At 34.4% G+C, this 19416-nt stretch overlaps 1 protein-coding gene across 9 annotated transcripts in view; it reads left to right on the forward strand.

Annotated features, from left to right (window-relative positions):
• The window catches only part of NOL4 (nucleolar protein 4), a 410591-nt gene that overhangs the window by 112333 nt on the left and 278842 nt on the right, over window positions 1-19416 (forward strand). For 8 of the 9 annotated variants that reach the window (XM_082699570.1, XM_082699569.1, XM_082699571.1 and 5 more), the window contains 3 exons: window positions 1142-1253; window positions 2119-2231; window positions 8381-8513. In XM_082699570.1, the coding sequence (XP_082555696.1) occupies window positions 1142-1253; window positions 2119-2231; window positions 8381-8513 (358 nt within the window). Of the gene's footprint in view, window positions 1-1141; window positions 1254-2118; window positions 2232-7002; window positions 7238-8380; window positions 8514-19416 lie in introns of those variants that run through there. The other variant, XM_082699574.1, reaches the window with a different exon arrangement.

Here is a 19416-nt window from a genome sequence, read left to right on the forward strand (position 1 = left end):
TTGTGGTCTTTCTACAGCATGAATAAATAAAAGTTGACCTCATCACTATTGATGGAACTGGTGCAGACTTGTACTTAATTATACACAAGGTGCATCTTTTCTTCCCTTTCTATAAACTTAAAATACAGTAGTGTTCATAACAGCTGTGCATGTACCTGAGAAATTATCTGTAGCATTTATACCTAATTCCCAACTTATTTCTTCTTCTTTATCTTGTATTTCGCATACCAACGTTAGTGTTATGGTGGAAGACTCATGCCCAGTATCGTACTTCTTAGTAGCACTGTCCGGGTCTCTGTTCGCTTTTATTTAGAGATATTTAACCATCTGTCAGCTTTACTTTTGAAGTTATTTGCTTTGATGACAGAAATACCTTGGTTTTTGAAAAGTTAGTATTTTAAAAATTACTGATGGCAGTATTGATTTCTAATGTGATTCTAGATCATGGTTCTGAAAATTGAAACTGTATAGAGTATAGGGAAGGCTTGCTCTGACAATCAGTGTGAGCTTTGTGGACATAAATTATGAAAGACTGACATAAGATAACAAACGGAAGGAGTGGCCAAAATGCATTTCCAATGTGTCATTTTCTGTGGAAGGGATGATTCACTGCAGTAAATATATATACGAGTTCTCTTAGAATTACCTGTTATTTTCAACTACAATGTTTTGAAAAAGCCGTAATGAAGAAAAGTTCATTAATTCAAATCCAAAGTTTCTTGTTTCGAGTTGGGGCTAAATTATTTTAAAAAAATATATATGTAAAATTGGATAAAGCTATGATGGTGCTAGCATTAAGTTTAAAACAACGTTGACTATTTTTAATCAGGAAAATTCACTAGGCTCTCTGCACACCGTGATTACTTTTCCTAAAAGAAATGCAGAAATACAAACAGATCTCCACCCAGATGTGGTTGGTTTTTTTTCTCCTCCACATCACATTATTAGCTATTATTAAGAGACGCGCAGTCAAGTTGGATAGATATTTCTTGAAATGATGCATGATGTGCGGTGCATGCTTTCATTGTGCTTTCTGCCATTATGAAACAATGAGTCTTATTTGGAAATACAGTGATCATTTCTGTTGACTCATGCTCAGTCAGCTTATATAATAACACCTCTATTTTGTGAATCATTTCAGATTTCAGAGAGCTATGCCTTCCTACCAAGAGAAGCGGTGACACGGTTTCTAATGAGCTGCTCAGAGTGCCAGAAAAGAATGCATTTAAACCCAGATGGAACAGATCACAAAGGTAGCCACAGTGTCAAATAGTGAGATTTAAAGTAATTTTATTCATAATGGCAATTTATATCCCACATTTTTATAAGAATGTGGTAGACTGAAACAGTTCAACAAGTCGGATCATCTCATTTATTGGAGTAGGAGGCAGTGAATTTTGAATACCCACTTACAGAGGAAGTCTGTGCCCTTTCTCTGAAGAAAGGCAGTTTGGGCTGTGGCAAATAATTTTTTTCCTGTAATAATATTTTAACTTTCACACATTGTGTGTATTGCATGGTATGTTAAATATATTTAGCAAGGAAATTGATGTTCCATCGGTGTCCTTTTAAACCTACCAATTCCTTATTTCTGCAAGTGATGAGTAGCGCAGAGCTCCTCCACTGAGTTTTTACGTGCAGGTTATAATTTGTCTTTAGTGCTCTTTAAAAATGACGTAGATGTTTTTCCTAATCTATCAGTTTTTCTCAGAGTTTAAATTAGTCTCAAAAATAGTCCATTCCCATGTGTTGGGGGATGAATAAACAAAAAGAAAAAGATAAAAGAAAAAATACACAAATCTCCTTTTTCACTCAAGTATCACATAGAGAAAGTAGTTATGCAGCAAAGGAGAAAACTACGAAAAATACAGGTAATTGTGTTTAATCACTATATTGGCTTCACCCACTGTTAGTGGGGTATCAAAAAGCTCTTCTGCAGTTAGAAATAACTAAATCTGTAACGTTAATTTGTCCTATGTACCTTTGTATAGTTCTTTTTTCCTACAACTCATTCTTGGTATCTAGAATCCTGTTTCAATGTGAACAAATTGGATCATTCTGAAATTACAGGTAGAATGCGGTATCACTTTCATACCCATTAAAAATGCTTTATTACAGATAATGGAAAACCTCCCACTTTGGTGACCAGCATGATTGACTACAACATGCCGATTACCATGGCCTATATGAAGCACATGAAACTGCAGCTGCTAAACTCACAGCAAGATGAGGTAAAATGGAAATATCTACTTCCGAGTCAGAATGAAGTTTGATAACCATGGCTATCGTATTAAGCATGACAGCATTTTGAAGACGGTAATTTATTTTTTAATGAAAGGAATGTCACTGGGATTGCACAGATGGAGAAAAGGACAGAAACTTCTGGTTCTTGAGAGAGAGTCCCTGTCTCAACACAGTTACCTTTGTGTTCTGTGGGAATGTGCTTGTTCCCAAGAGAGATTCATTTTTCTTTAATTGACTGCCATCAAGCTGGCCTCCGTAAAGGGCTAGAAAGTTCAGGGGAAGGTATCCCAAATGAGTGAGTATCCAAGGAAAGTATCCAAGCCTTTAGTACGAAGGTGATTTTGCCTGGAAGTCAAAAAAAGTAATTTTAATAAGAATTTCAAGTATAATAAATTTTCCACCATCTAACTCTTTCATGTGTTTTAATGCTTTTTTTTTCCATTATTCTCTATATTAGTTTATCTACTTCTCTGCATTTCTAGAGATAAGTTATGGTGATCCTTCCTAATAAGAGATATTTTGATGTTTCCAGTTATTCTGTTTGATTTGTACCATAAGAATCTAGAAATGTGCTTGCTGGCATGTATTAGACACAAGTGCACATTTGTTTACTCTTCTCTAAGATACTAATTAACTGATCAGTTTGGTGGAAATATCTCAAAGGCAGGGGCCAAGTTATATATATATATATATATTACCCCCAAAACCTGTAGCAATGGGGGCTTAGGAAATCCCCTTAAACTGGTTAGTGGCCATTAATCAATGGGCACATTCAGATTATCAATATTAGGAATAGTTTCTCAGGCTAATACATACACTCCTTCTTAAAATTTCTCCATAACAGGAAATGTGGTTAAATACCTTTCAAAGATAGCATTATTTGGGATAGTATAAAATTCTTTCAATTTTACTTTGTTGAGCTTACTTTATTTAATAAAGCTCATTCTTTTTTGTTTTCCTCTGTATTTGAATAGGTTTAATCTTAAAACTATATTTGTAAAATTATTTTATCTCAAAAAGAAAGGGTATACTCTATGAGATGATCTGTATCTGTACAGTGGCAGTTCAGATTTTATATTACCAGATGGCTACATATAAATGATTAAACAAATAGTAATAAAATCACTGGGTTAAAGATGTGAGAGACAACTAAAAAAACATTAATGTTCATCCATCCTGGAGAATGGAATAATTATTCCCATCGTTTATTATATAATTGGAAAAAAATTTAAAACCTCATAAACTGGTTAGAGCTGTCAAATTATTTGTAGGAAGCTCATTTAGATGTTGGTACATTTATTTCTAGGCTAAAAAGTAAGAAGATCAACTTTGTGCCAACAGTACAGCCCACATATGCTGAATCCTTCTGGCTTCTAAAACATCATAACTATTTCACACAAAGGAAGTAGATTCTTTTAATTTATAACTGGATTAGGAAAATAACTCTCAATCTTACATTTTGAAGATACCAGTTGGTTGTACACTGCCTCAAAAATATTCAGATAAGTGACTAGATCATTTGTAAAATTTTAGAAGTTATGATTATTGAAAGATAGGAAGGTGATTGAGTAAATCACATTAAAAAGGAATTCAAGTGAGATATTTCTTTGTGCTCAGTTATATTTAAAATTTATTGTGTTAATTAATTCAACAATTATTTATTGAGTACCTTCTATGTAACTGGCCCTCTTGTAGATAATGGAGGTAAACAGAGAGTAAATTGACAAAAATTTTTCCTTTATTAAACTTAATTTTAATGAGGGGGAGAAAAGAAAGGAAGTAAACAATGAAAGTATGTTTATGAGAAGATACAAAATACGATTAAGAGAAATAAAGACAGGAATGGGAATTCCTTTAGGATTACAAAATGCCTTATCTATGCTGATGTAAGATCAGTTGACCTTCTTATGAATTGTTGATGGAGTTTAAGCCAGAATAAACTTACAGGGAGAGAGTTAGATAATAATTATTATTATTATTTTTTTATTTTTTTAAGATTTTATTTATTTATTTATTTGACAGAGAGAAATCACAAGTAGATGGAGAGGCAGGCAGAGAGAGAGGGAAGCAGGCTCCCTGCCGAGCAGAGAGCCCGATGCGGGACTCGATCCCAGGACCCTGAGATCATGACCTGAGCCGAAGGCAGCGGCTTAACCACTGAGCCACCCAGGCGCCCTGATAATAATTATTAAAGACTTTTAAAAGTTATTCATAGGCTTTGATTAGAAATTCGTACTAAGGGATGTGATGAATGCAAAATTTGTATATTAGGATGTTTGTTGCATTGCTGATCATGAATAATTAGAAGTATCTTCAAGATCCAATGATGAGGAATTGTCAGATCGTCACTGCCTGATATGATAGCCACCAGCCCTATGTGGATATTTAAATTTAATTGAAAATTAGTTAAATTAACTAAAGTTGAATTTTCAGTTCTCCAGTTGCACTAGCCATGTTTCAAGTGCTCAATAGCCAAGTGTGGCTCATAGTCACCTGAGTAGGGAATATTCTAGAACCAATTCTATCTGCACAGAATGGTTTTCTGAACATTACTGGCTAAATAACCAGCATTAAGAGGCACCCCTTGAGCTTATCAGACTGCATGTTGCAGGACCCCTACCCCAAGATTCTGATTCTAGACATAGTGTGTGACACCTGGTGATCTGACTACGCTTGTGCACACTAAGGTCTGAGGTGGTGCATTTCATGGAAAGGCCAGTAACATAGGCTTTATGTTGATTTGAGCATAAGGTAACTGATAAGCAGAACAAAGTTGAGATTGGTGAGAATGGTTTTCAAACAATCTTATGGAAACCCCTTAATGGTTGACAGAGCAGCTTCCCTATTATGTGGTAGATTTAGATGGCCTTGATTATAGCTGCAAATTTATGAGCATAGAAGAGGACCTCTCTGGAAAGATTAATAGTAGTGGATGAACAGGACTGGTGGGGATAGAAATGGGAGGTGGGGAGATAACTAGGAGACCATTATTAATCATTTGGGAAATGGGAACACGAGATCAGAACAGTAGCAATGGAAACCAAGAGTTACATGCTATAGATCCTTTAGAGGTAAAATCTGGAAGCTGAAAACTAAAATAGGATATGGAATAGATCAGGGATCTGAATTTCTCACAACGGTTTTAAAAGGACCAGGGATGAAATTATTTATTACAGGAAAATATTTATTCTGATTTTTAAAACTTAAGTTTTAGGGAAGCAAATGCTATGATAATTGGCCATGGTTTTCATTATGATAAGATTTTAGTAACATATGGAATTAGGCCACACTGTGGGATGTGAAGACTCTTTTTCTGGTTATCATTCAGAGCAAAATACTCACAGAGGAAAGAATTTAGATGAATGGCCTACAGATGATCATGAATAAAATAAAACACTTAATGTCATATCAATCAAGTTTTCTGATTCTTTACTCAGAAATCTTCAGTAATTTCTTTCCAGAGTGATTAACATTGCCTCTATTTGATAATAGAAAAGCTCCACAACATTATATTTTATACACTTTGCCACTTCTTATTAAAAGATAGTAATTTAATCATTTAATAATTATAATAGAACTTACAGGGTGAATTCATGCACTTAGTTTCATTAAAGGTCTTTATAAATTAAGCAATTGGATAATTTATATTCTAATAAGCAGTAGAATTGTGAAAAGAGAATTTCATAGAAAATCAAGGAAGAAAATATTTAAGAGAGTCACAGTCATTAAGCCACTCATGATAAATAGAATAGTGATTTTTTAAAAAATAAAATAACAAGCCCATTTGGTTATATAACCATTTAATTTATTGTCCACATTTTTTTAAAAGCATGCTGATATGAGTGTTATTTATTGCTGGTAAAATGTGTGTTGATTATTCATAATCCCTAATAGCAGTTTATAAAATGATTCTGTAGATCAGAGGTTTTGATCTCTTTGTGTCTAGCTTTTCTTTAAACACACATACATTCTCATAGACACATATATTTTGCACACACACTTATTCACTTGCACACATAACATATATCAGTTGGTATATATTGGAAATGCTATTTTACTATATTACACATAGTTAGCTATTTGTAGTCTATATAATAAATGCTGATTCTAAAGACTATGTTTTTATAGAATACACAGCTATTTTATAAACACGTTGGTCATATATACTATTACATTTAAATGTATTTTTTGTATGTGTTCATAATATATAATCAACATGAATCCTGTTTTATGCTGTAGAATTTCCTATATATTCTACATTAAAATATTAAACAGTTAACACTTATTATATATCTGACATTGTTCTAACTACTCTAAGTATTATTATATTTCCTTTATGTCTTTCCTTTATATCTTTATATAGCCCTATGAGATTGATGCTATAATTCCCATTTTATAGATGAAGAAATTGAGGCACAGAAAGGTTAGGTAACTTGCTTAAGGTAACACATCTAAGTGGCAGAGCATGGATCTAAATCATTTCTGTCTTGCTCTAGAGAATGTGCTCCAAAATACTATCATATTGTAGACACTATAGGTAGTGTATATAGTAAATATCTATCACTTACTTATATGTGCATATATATGTATGTATATGTATATGGTACACACTGATGACATTGATGTGCACATTGAATTCTGTTATTTTTTCTCTTTTAACATATATATTTATTTCAGATGCTTTGGATTTTCTTAGAATTTAGAATTGGAGAAAACATAATGTACCAAGAGAGAGGGCATGCCGCCGGGAGAAGTCTATGTGGCTGATTGCCCAGAGGCCTCGCAGGGTGGCATTTCCTTGCTGCATTAATGAAGAGCTAGTGCTACTCAGTAGACCCAGACATGATCAGACCTTTCGTAAAGGAAGGACTCCAAAATCACCTTGACCTGACCTATGGATCAGAATGCCAATTTGTTAGTCTACTAGAACGTTCCTGCCCCCTAACCATAGCAACTTCTTTGCTGATACCAAGATGTCATTTATGAAGCCAAGGTAACTCTTCCTATTCAAAGAAGCTATTTTCTCAAGCCTGAGTGACTTCATATAAACCCCGGTTCTGGTGTATAATAGTGGGATACATTCTTTAACTGCTCTGTGCCTCGATTTCTCAGTCTATAAAATGGGATGAATCCTGGGACCTGACTCCCAGGTAGTGATGAAACTGAAACGAGTGAACGAATAGAAAGAACAGTTATCTGTAGCAGAAATGACACGACCACCACAGCTGTTGTTGATTATTAGATTAACGCTAACCTTTCAGATCAGACACTTACAAACGAAAGTGTAACCTGGTGATTTCGATTCAGTTCTTCCAGTATGTCACCACAGATTTTTCAGGCCCCTCTGCCTACATAAACCCACCATTGGCCAAAAATCAGTTCTCTAGCAGGAGTTTGCTTCAGTGAAATAGCTACAGCAAAATACCTTGAATTTGATTTAGGTTAATTTTTGGCAGGTTTTGGTGAATTGGGTGTTTGGAAAACTGGCCTTTTGATAATTTCGCCACTCGGTGAACTGGCTTTTGGGAAATGGAACTTGCACACGTCTACCCAGAACTTCTTTTGGGGGTTGCCGTACAGTGTATGTTCGCTTATAAGGAAAGAAGGGATGTGTTAAAACCTTGCTGTCAGTAAATGTAGATTTTCAGTCTATCCGTGTTAAGTTTGTCCATCCTGTTTGCCAATGACAATTTTTTGGTTAAGGTTTTCTTAGCGCATCCTAAGATTTTTGCTTATACAATTTTATTGTCCTTTATCTTTGGACTCAAAACATAGACTTCTCTATATGTTATATTTTGTGATTTGTTTCTTCCAGGACTTTTTTTGCTAATTAAAAAAATTTTTTTCATTATTTAGGATCATTCCCCAACTACATCCTTCCCAAACACATTATTTTACTTTTGAAATCTGCCTGTGTATAGAAACATTGTTTGACTTTTCACAAGTTTTGAAATTCCTTAAAGGGAGACATTATTCCATTATTTGTTATTTTAAGTATCTATTAATAGGTTACATGTTTATGAGTTCTGTAAAAGCTTACTTACTGGCTAAACTCTAATTGACCCTGTAGATAATATGGTCACTATTTGAATGTTATATTTTATGATGTTTGATGATATTTTAAAACCATTTTCAGGATGAAAGTTCCATAGAAAGTGATGAGTTTGATATGAGTGATTCAACACGGATGTCAGCTGTGAACTCTGACCTTAGCTCCAATCTGGAGGAAAGAATGCAAAGTCCTCAAGCTCTTCATGGCCAGCAAGATGGTAAGCCTTTCAAATCGAATAAACACAACAGCAAAAAGCCGAGTTAGAATGTATGAAAACATCTCGTTCTCTTGTGCCAATTTTTTATCTGTTCCTACAGGGACTTTGTCTATATACTCAAGTTCCATTATCCACTTTCATTATTTTTAAATTCAAGTGCTTTGTTCAAAACTAGGGTGATAGACTGATTTATAAACAGATGTTAGTTATAAAAATCCAAGCTTGCCCACGTTTTGCTCCTTGAACATAAAATGTGTCATATCAGTAGTAGTTTTGGTTTCTGTGATGTTTCCTAGCTTTGGTTTCTTGAGCCATAATAATTAAGAGTTTAAAAATGACCAGAAGAATAATTTGGATGTTTTAATTTTCCTAAATGACAAAACTGTAATTAAAAACAATTTATGTAAAAGGCCAGTTTTACCAAAGTGATTTTGCTGGGTAAGGGGATTTTTGCGGGATTTTGATCTACTTTATTCAGTAGTAAAGGGGAAAAAAAAGATCATGATCTTTTATTCCTGGGTCCGTTGGCAATCCCTGAATTATCCAGTTGTTCCTGATGGCAAGACAACTGGGAATGTAGAGAAAGTAGCCTAGGCAGTTAATGTTTTAGGTCTCCTATTTGCAGAGATCTTTGTAAATACAGAATAATGTGTGATAGTAAACGTTATCTTGCTAGGGTAATGGTGAATGAAAATGAAGGGTTGTAGAAGGCAAATGACCAATTTTATTCAACATTACTTTATGATTCCTGTAATTAACAAGTTTACATGAATTTTTTGGACTGTATAGTTTTGTGCCTACCTCTGTAGACAGGGAAATGAAACATTTTTCTTGCTTTCTCTGACAGTTGCTATGAAAAGCTTGTTGTAAAAGATTGCTGCATTTCTAGCCGCTACGAGTGATTTGCTTTTGTTGTCAAGGTTTAAGAAATCCCTAGTTTTAAGTACACCAAAAGTTCAAGGAAAAAAGAAATTTGGCAAGGGTGTTTCTTTTTCATGGTTTAGATGAGTCCAGAAGATGTTGGTGTCCTTGGCACGAATTACAAGGAAGGAGGAGCATGTTGATCAGTGGCTTTAAAATCACATCTGAGCCACTACAGAGTAGCATAGCTATTGGTATACAAAGGAAATTTTCTTGGGAAATTTGTAAGAATAAAGTTTTTTGGTTTAGATATAAATTATCTTTTTCCTCTTCTTTTTTAATTTTTTGTTTATTTATTTGAGGGAGAATACAGAGGATGAGTGAGAGGGAGAAGCAGACTCCCTGCTGAGCAGGGAGCCTGATGCAGGGCTCGATTCCTGGACTCTGGGATCATAACCTGAGCCAAAGGCAGACGCTTAACTGACTGAGCCACCCAGGCACCCCAGTCTTTTTTCTTTTAAAATATGAGTAGACATCTTCAGATTTTGATTTTTTATTGGAAATTGTCTAGCACTGGGATTGTCATATAACAAAACTATATATCAATGATATATAACTCTACTAATATTTGTTCATGCGTTTCGCCTGTTTATGCTATCGTCTTGTTTAGTCTATAATTCTAGAGAATGTAAATAATAAGAGGGTGTGTCCCATGATGCAAAATCATGATTTTCTTGTTTGAAGTTGTCAGTTGTGGATCTTTGGCTAGGAAATAGCTGATGTGATATAAATTTATATTGATTTTAATAAAATCCAGTGGAATAATTTCAAATATTATATACTCTGAGGGGAAAGTACTTTCTCATCACATACCAATTTTTGCCTCAAGGATAAGGACATATGTAGTCGTTCCTTCTCCACCCTAAGCCTACTTCTTCCTTTATATAAGGGCATTCATACTTCTCACTGAGTTTTCTCTTGCAAGAACTTCCTTTTTTTTCCTACATACAAGACTGGTGTCATAAATGTCCTCTGTAGAAGCCTCCACTGACCGCATTGGGCCCTTCCATCCCATGCCCCGTTCCTCTGTACCATTCCCACAACACTCTTACCAGCAAAACTCATTTAAGGCCTTGTCCCATCATCTCCGCTTTCTCCCTTCTACTCTTTCTACTCATCTCGGGTAAACTTTCATCCCTGTCACTCCACATTGGACAGCCCTCGGGTGCAGCCCTTAACTCTCTCTCCCCCCATGTTCACTCTCTAGATGATCCCATTGAGTCGTGTAGCTTTTAATACCAACTGCACCCTGATAAATCCTAAATTCGCTTCTCCAAGCCCTCATATCTATCCAGAGCTCAGGACTGTCTCTCCCAGATGGCTACATTTTAATGTTCTTCAGAAGACTTATCATTGTAGGAAATGATATTTTTTTCTTATTTATTAGCTGTTTCACTTCTAAAATGCAAATGCCATATTAATGAGTAGACCTTATGCTTTGATTTTCCTTTGAGTTGCTCCATTTGAGGTAGTCTTGAATGCCCCGTTATTTATAATGAAAATATAACTTTTTACCATTATCATGATTTTCCACATAAGTTCTTTTTTTTTTTTCACCTTTCCCCTGACGGTAACATTCTCCTAGGGAATCTGTATTGGCCAACTACTGTTATCATTCTACTTTTCTCTGTACTTATATACACATACACACACATGAACATACCCAGACACACACGCAAACATATGTACATACTCAGAATATTTTCTCACCATTCTTTTATAAAAATAAGTTCATATCATTTACAGTATTCCATATCATGTTTTTCTCATCCAGTGTTACTTTTCTTTCAGAGGCTCCTATATATGAGTGCATATGTTATGAAATGCATATATATATATATATATGATGGTGGGCAAAGCATGGTCCCTACCTTCATGTAACACACAACCTAAAGGAATCAAAGTGTACATGACATCACTCACATTTGATTACTGCTCATCTACCCATGTGAGGAAATTCCAGGCTCTGTAAAAATAAGAATTCACAGTAGTAAAACTTTTGTAGTTCATGTCCGTCTTTCTTAAGTTAGTGGGGACTCTGAGTGCTAGACATACATTGGATCTGGGTTGTATTACTTTCTCGTAGATGGTGTACACTGATCTTTGAGAGCAGTCAGAAGCTGGGGACTTGTGATATAATGAATCCAGTTTTGGGTGGGCAGTCCACATGCAGCTTCAACGTTGAGTAGTCCAGAATTTCTCCACTTGGGCACTACTGACATAACCTTCCTTGTTGTGGGGATGTCCTGTTAATTGTGGGGTGTTCAGCAATGTCTCTGGCCTCCACTCGCCACACGTCAGCGTTAAATCCTGTCTCCCAAATTGTGACAACCAGAAATGTCTCAGACATTGCGAATGTCTTATGGGGGGGGCATGATCTCCCCAAGCTGAGAACAACTGGTGGAGGCAGAGAAGGAGGGTCTGAATAAGAATCAGTAAGATGGAGACTGAAGAGACCTAATGAAGAACAGTTGAGAAGCAGAGGTTTGAAAAGACTCTAGGAATTGCATTCAGTCTACTTTCTGAGATCATGGAAGTGTTCTGTATTTGTGCTGCTCATAAGATAGTCACTAGCCATGCTGTGGCCACCGAATGCTTGAAATATTGCTAGTGCAACTGAAGGGCTAATGCTAATTTTAATCTGATTTAACTTTAATCAATGTTAATTGAAATTTAAATGGTCACATGTGGCTGAGAGCTACTATATTAGATGGGGTAGTCTAGAATATTGTTTTATTCTGACTGGCCGTTAAATGTCTTTCTCTGCAGCCATGGGTTTGATGTTTCTGAAGTCTTTAGAGAAATAATAGTGAAACTCACATTTTAATAGTCAGCTGGAACTCCAGTTTAATATTTGTAGAATATGAATAACATAGCATTTAAAATTTTAAATTAAAAGGTTCTGTTTCCTTTAATACTAAATGATAAATTTATTATTGTAAAGAAATTGAAATATTGTGATTTTTAGACATCTTTCCCTATAATTATAACAGGTAGGTATAGGTATAACAAAGTCTTTATTAGACACCATATAAAATGGAGAATTGAAAATTCTTTTTTTTTTTTTCTGCACTGTGGTTATGAAAGATTTGCAACCTAATCAGTACGAAGGGAGATAATACAAATTTGTTTGGGGGATATATGTACATTATGTGTGTTGGAGAAAGAAAAAGAAGAGAAATGTCTTGCTACTAGGTCAGATACTTAGATAAAGGTCTAGAGGAGGTAAACTAGAACAAGAGTTTAGAAAAAGGAAAATTTATGTATAATATTATTTTTGTTTATTTATTTATTTAAGATTTTATTTACTTATTTGAGAGAGAGAGAGATGCAACAAGAGAGGGAACACAGCAGGGGGAGTGGGAGAGGGAGAAGCAGGCTTCCCACTAAGCAGGGAGCTCAATGGGGGGGCTTGATCCCAGGACCCTGGGATCATGACCTGAGCAGAAGGCAAACACTTAACAACTGAGCCACCCAGATGCCCCTCTTTTGTTTATTTGAAGCTTATAATGCTTCCCTAAGTCAACAACAACAACAACAAAAAAGGTAAAAAATGTGTAAAACCCTTGAATCTTATATAATAATTATTTTACCTTTAAAATATTGCAAGATAATTGACATGTAATGTTATATTAGTTTCTGGTTTACAACATAATGGTTCAATATAGGTATTTATTATGAAATGGTTACCACAATAAGTCTAGTTAACATCCATCACCTTATATACTTATAATTTTTTTTCTTGTTATGGGAACTTTTAGAATCTCCTCTTTTAGCAACAATGCAGAGATTGGAAATATGCAATACAGAATTATTAACTGTAGTGACTATGCCATACATTATATCCCCAGGACTTATTTATTTTATAACTGGAAGCTTGTATTCTTTGGCCACCTTTACCCGATTTTCAGTAAAACATATTAAGCTATGTAAAACTTTTTACAGACTTCAAGTAATACCTGGAGGCTAAAATCATTTAACGATTACCTAATCACTTGAGTTAATCATAAAAGCAGGAGGTCTTTGGAGCTATCATGAAATCTAAGTGGTTGATTGTGAAAGAGGTTCCCCTATGCAGTGCAATGGCCGTGGTCTACAGAATTCCAAAAGGTTCTGTGGATCAAAATGCTTAAAGATGGGGGCACCTGGGTGGCTCAGTTGACTAAGTTTGGGTCATGATCCCAGACTCCCGGGGATCAGGTCCCACACTGGGCTCCCTGCTCAGCAGGGTGTCTGCTTCTCTCTCTGACCTTCTCCCCTCTCATCCTCTCTCTCTCTCAAATAAATAAATTAAATCTTAAAAATTTTTAAAAAGCTTAAAAATGTTCTGTATTCGGGTGTTCATCAATTAGTGTTTTGTTCTACCATCCATTTAAATGGATTATAAATAGAAATGTGCTCATATAGGCTTCTCTTTTTGAATCCTGAGTCTAGAAATTTGTGGGAACATCCCATAGCTCAAAAAACATCCTTTTCCCCTATTTATTTTTTTCTTAATTTGTACATTCTGAAAAGAGATGATTTATTTGTTGTTATTATTGTTATCTGAAGTTATTTATTAAAGGGTGTCTGGCAAAATAAGAGATTTAGAGACAGACTTAAATGTTTCAGTTCAAAATAAACATTCAACTTCATTTGATAGAAATATACTTTTCTAAGAACCATTTTAATTGTTTTTCTGAGTTAATATTGTATAATATTGATAGTTTTGCAAGGGATTATTTATATTTTATTAATCTCAAAAACATTATTAGATAATCAGAAAAGGATTTCTATTTTTAAAAATCACAACAAATTGTATTTTTCCCTTTTGTCCTTTTTTTAAGATTATAGGAGTACAAAGGGAAGTTGAGACACGCCTTTAACTCTGCATATTAGTTCAATCAGCTTTTAAATTTTAAGGGATTGCAATAGAAAGAATATATATATATTTCCCTAAAGCCCTCCGTTTTTAATGATTTTGGTCATGACATCACAGAACATACTGCTCTTAGGAGAGTGTGTTCCATGTCCCCAGATTGTCTCTCAACTCAGTGGAGTAATAATAATAGATATTTTTGTATCATAGTTTTTGTTTTGTTTTGTTTTGTTTTTGGTAGTATTTGGTACTTCATTCATGTATCAAACATTGACTTCTTTATGCAGTGAAGCCTTAACAACCAGCATTCTTTGTGCCAAGTAAAGCATTGTGATATTGTTTAGAAACAAAAAAGAGGGAGAAGGACTTGAGAATTAAGAATTCTCTTAAAGAGTTCACTAATGCTTTAGTGTCTACCCATGATGAATGAAAAAAAAAATATTCAAGGCAACTTTTCATTCAAAGATGTGTTTGATAATTCTATTAGATTGTAGAAATGTATAGTTCATTTGCTAGAATTTAAAAATCTCCCCCTTTCCAAGATGCCCGGATGGCTCAGTAGGTTGGGTGTCTGCCTTCCGCTCAGGTCATGATCCTGGAGTTCTGGGATGGACTCCTGCATTGGGCTCCCTGCTCAGCAGGGAGTCTGCTTCTCCCTCTGACCCTCACTCCACTTCTGCTCTCACTCTTTCTCAAATAAATAAATACTATCTTAAAAAAAATTTTTTTAAATGAAAATCCCCCCCTTTCTACGTAATATTAGTATCCTAGAAATGTTTTGATATGCTTAAATTTATCAGATCATTTTTGAGAAACAGGAAAGAAATTGAATTAGAACTCAGTGGTTGACCTGCATACAAATATTAAACTAAAACATATATATTATGTATATTATGTAGAGTATATACACATACATACACACAATCATGCTTAATTATAAGAAACTTTGAAGGATTCTAGGTTTTATTTCACTGCTAAAAAACAGGGAAACTGTTTACCATAAATATGAGTTTAGTGAAAATAAAACAATTTATTTTATAAATATCTTATAGATTAATTAAATAACAGGTAAATATTCTGCATTCTAATAATTTGAATTGCATACCTTTGAGTAAAATCTTAATTTTCCTTTGAAAGTGTTGTGGCTTTCAGTATAAAAAGGTCAGAAGATAGTTTCTAAAAGCCAGAAAAATATCTTGTTTTGAATCTTGTTAGAAAAAAAAAATCCCATTGATGTCCACTTAGTTTTTCAAAGCCTAGTTTGATTAAAACAGATGACTAGAACAAATATCCTTCTCTAGAATCTAGGGTTAAATTCCTGTTTCCAGGAATGCATAAATGTTTTGTTTGGTAACATAGTAGTCTAGAATACCTTCCTGTTTAATAATCTATAGTGGGGGCGCCTGGGTGGCTCAGAGGGTTAAGTCTCTGCCTTTGGCTCAGGTCATAATCTCAGGATCCTGGGATGGAGCCCCGCATTGGGGTCTCTGCTCAGCGGGGAGCCTGCTTCCCCCTTTCTCTCTGCCTGCCTCCCTGCCTACTTGTGATCTTTCTCTTTCTGTGTCAAATAAATGAATAAAATCTTAAAAAAAAATAATCCATAGTGTACTGACTTCCAAAAGTGTTAGTAAGAAACCCATCAAAACCACATTTCTATGTGAAATATTTTTCCAAGATTCTTTGAGCCCCTTTGGCTTCTGTAATGGGGATCTTTGTTCCTACTAAGATATATTATATAGCATTTATCCCCACCCACCCACCCACCCACCCACCCAAGAAAGCATATTTAGGATCTAGGTGGCCGAAAAGGAAGCATATGTCCCATTCAGACATAGAATTTTAGTAAGTATCTTATTTGGAACTTTGAGCATACTTAGGCAAGGGTAAGTGTTGAGAGACTCAGTATTTCGTTTACCTAAACAACTATTTACTGAACCCAAGAATGAGTTACATAGTGGCATTAGAAGCACAGACATGACATGTAATTTTAACCACATGAAATTGTCATATTGGTTCAGCCTGATCTTCATGTTCTAAACTTACAGTAGGACATGAAGAATAGGAAAAACAAATTGTTTTTAAAATGAGATTTCTGTTTCAGAACAATGTGCAAAGTGTATATATTGATTTCAACATTTGTAAAATGACCATCAATAGCCCTGTTTTGAGTGAAAACAGAGGGAGTAAATTTTTAAAAATAGTAAATTAGCTGTGAGATAAAAAATTTGGGAAAGAGATACGGCAGTGGAAGTTTTACTTTTCTTCTGTCCTAATTTAGATTATATGCTGAATTCCTCCCTGGAATTCATTTTATGCAGATTCTCCCCTGGAGAACTTACCTAAAAAACCCTGAAAAACAAAACAAAACAAAACAAAAAAACCCACAACAGATTCATGGGACCACCTCAAATGGGATGACTAAGACCATCACATGGGAAAAGTGTGGAGCTGGTGTTCCAGACCATACTTTTATACTCCCACATTTCTATTGGCAGTGTCGAGACAGCAACAGTCTAAAGGATATTGAGTCCTGTGGGTATGGTCCTGTTCCAATGCTGGTTTTGGCCAGTGTTATTTTCTGAATTACCTTCTGAGTAAGGATCAATACGCAGGGATTTCAATTAACACCGTTTTCTTAGTTACGACAGCTTGTTGTGTACTGCAGTTTTCTAATACTTCTGAAAATGCTCCTCATCTACTAAATTTTACAATCTGTTTGCAGTCTTTTTTATCTGGATATTGCACACATTTGGATTTAATTTTAGAACATACACACTCATAAACATACACATAACATTCTTTAACTGCTGTGTATATGTGAATAAAATTTTATTAGAAGTAGGTTTGTGACTAAAATTGCATCTAATTTAGCCAAATGGGATAGTTTCAAGTAATTATTAAAACATATAAACCAATAATAAAAGCAATTACTATTCACCATTTAATTTAGTTGGAAAATCTAATAAAACATGTTTTTAATAAAAATGATGTAAAACAGTATACTTAGTATGAAATTAAATTTAGTGGTTAAATTTTTTATGATGATAAGTTTTAATTAGAAAATGTATTAAAATTTTTTTAGGCAGAACACCAAATTCCCTACTGACATTATGTTGTCTTATGTAAGTCACTTTCTTTGTTCCAAAACTTTGTTTTCCTTTAATGGCTTCTAATTGTTTAGGAAATGTTGCATAGAGAAAAAAATAATTAGAAATATATATATATATTTTACAGAAATGTAATAAAATATTTGACTTCCCAAATTGAATCTGTTCTTACTGGTGTTAATTCCCAATTTTTAAGTTGCATGCACTTCTGGACTTAAAATACCTAAGAGTGATACAATGATGGCACTTATTCTTAATTCAGATTGTTTTAATGCCAAATTTAAAAACAATTTAGGTTATAAACTAATTAATTATTCTGGGTTGAGGCAGTTATGCCAATCAAGTTTTTAGAAAGTTTTTTTCTTCATGGCGATTCCTCTATAAGTAATTGTCTCATAATTGTCAGAAATAGAAAGCATCTTTATAAGTGCTATAAAGAAGATAGATAATTAGATGGACTATGGTCTATGAACTGGAGGAAATTTTGATTGCTAGATTCTTTTGTAATATTATGTATGCTTGTGTGTGTGTATTTGATCATTTTAAATTGCTTTTAGGCAGTTACTCTGTTTCTAAAAGCAGAAGAAGAAATAGCAATTTGGCTTACACGTCAAACATTAATTATGGCAAAAAGATGCTTAGTTATGCATCTACTTTAAATACTTTCGTGGGGAATGTTTTCTTGTCATCAGGGTGACAATATCTGAAAGTTTACTTTTCTCTTGAATTAAAATTCTGCTTCTTGATATTTTACTCATACACATGGCTTTTCAAATAAGTGAGTGCTTGTTTAGAAATTTAACTTATTGATTTCAGCCTAAAGCTTGCTAACTGCAGACACCAATCCAATCTTAGCTGCCAAGTTCCTGGACCTCTGGAAAATTAAGGGAAATTGGCTAGGTTCCAGTCTTGAATTGGAGAGTCTAACCTGATCAGTGAAGGATATCAGATTAATTTGGAATTTTTCTTCTGGGTTACTTCTTTGTTTTGAAGTATTTGACTTGTGCTTTGTCATGACCTTTAGGACAGTGTTCACTGGTCCATGAATGATTACATGGATCCAACATGCAATTTTTTTAGTACCTCCAGGAGATGCCAAAATTTGTTAGGATGAAGTAGCAAAGATTAGACCTTTTAGTTCTTAAATATTGAGTTTTGTTTGTCTGATAATAAGTGCATAAATAAGGTAAGAATACACATGATACCAAAGAGATGTTAGAAAATATATATCTTTTGAGCATTTATTCAAATCAACTTTGAACCTATAAATGTATGTATCCAGCTCTATTATAGAATCAGAACCACTTGAATTTTACCAATTTGAAAGCCTAAGTAGGTTTTTTTTCCTAAGTTTTTGTTTGTTTTTACTGCCACCTGGCTAACCTTTATAAACCATCACTGTAAAGTCAACACCATGCTGTGTTTCTTTACAACTTTCTTGTGGCTCCTGTGGGTCAGCCAGCTATTACTTAAAACAAAACAAAACAAAACAAAAGAAACAGCTTTAGTCTTTGGTTAAAAATAATTTCAGGGTTGAATATTATATGTGCTGCCGAAGCGAGCACTCAGGGTTGAATAATTTGGGGGCTTTGAAGCTGGTATTTCATAAGAGTTGTACAGAGAGATAAAGCAGTTACAAAATGGTGCTAAATTGACCATAAAAATCGTTATTTACTAGGTTTACAAAGGTCATAATTAGATGATAGGTTCATAAAGGGAAAGCATAATCAGAGGATATTGAAGAAAACAGCTGAAAGAATATTTCATTGTATTCATGATTTATTTATAGTTTGTTTTCTTATCACTCTCACTTCTTTATTTGACTGAGAAGGCCTACAAAACAGTCAACAGTGTATCACCTGCATCCTTGCTCCCAGCCTTTGGAGCCAAGAAAGGGGTTTGACATATCACAGAATGTAGTTTTTGAATTAAAGATGTGTTTGAAATTTCCTCCCCATCTGCTTGCCTCTGAGATGGAAGTGCCCTCAACTCTTGAACTCAGTCTTTCTTGCCAAAC

Source organism: Mustela nivalis (genome assembly GCF_964662115.1).
Source record: "Mustela nivalis genome assembly, chromosome: 14".
Lineage (NCBI taxonomy): Eukaryota > Metazoa > Chordata > Mammalia > Carnivora > Mustelidae > Mustela > Mustela nivalis.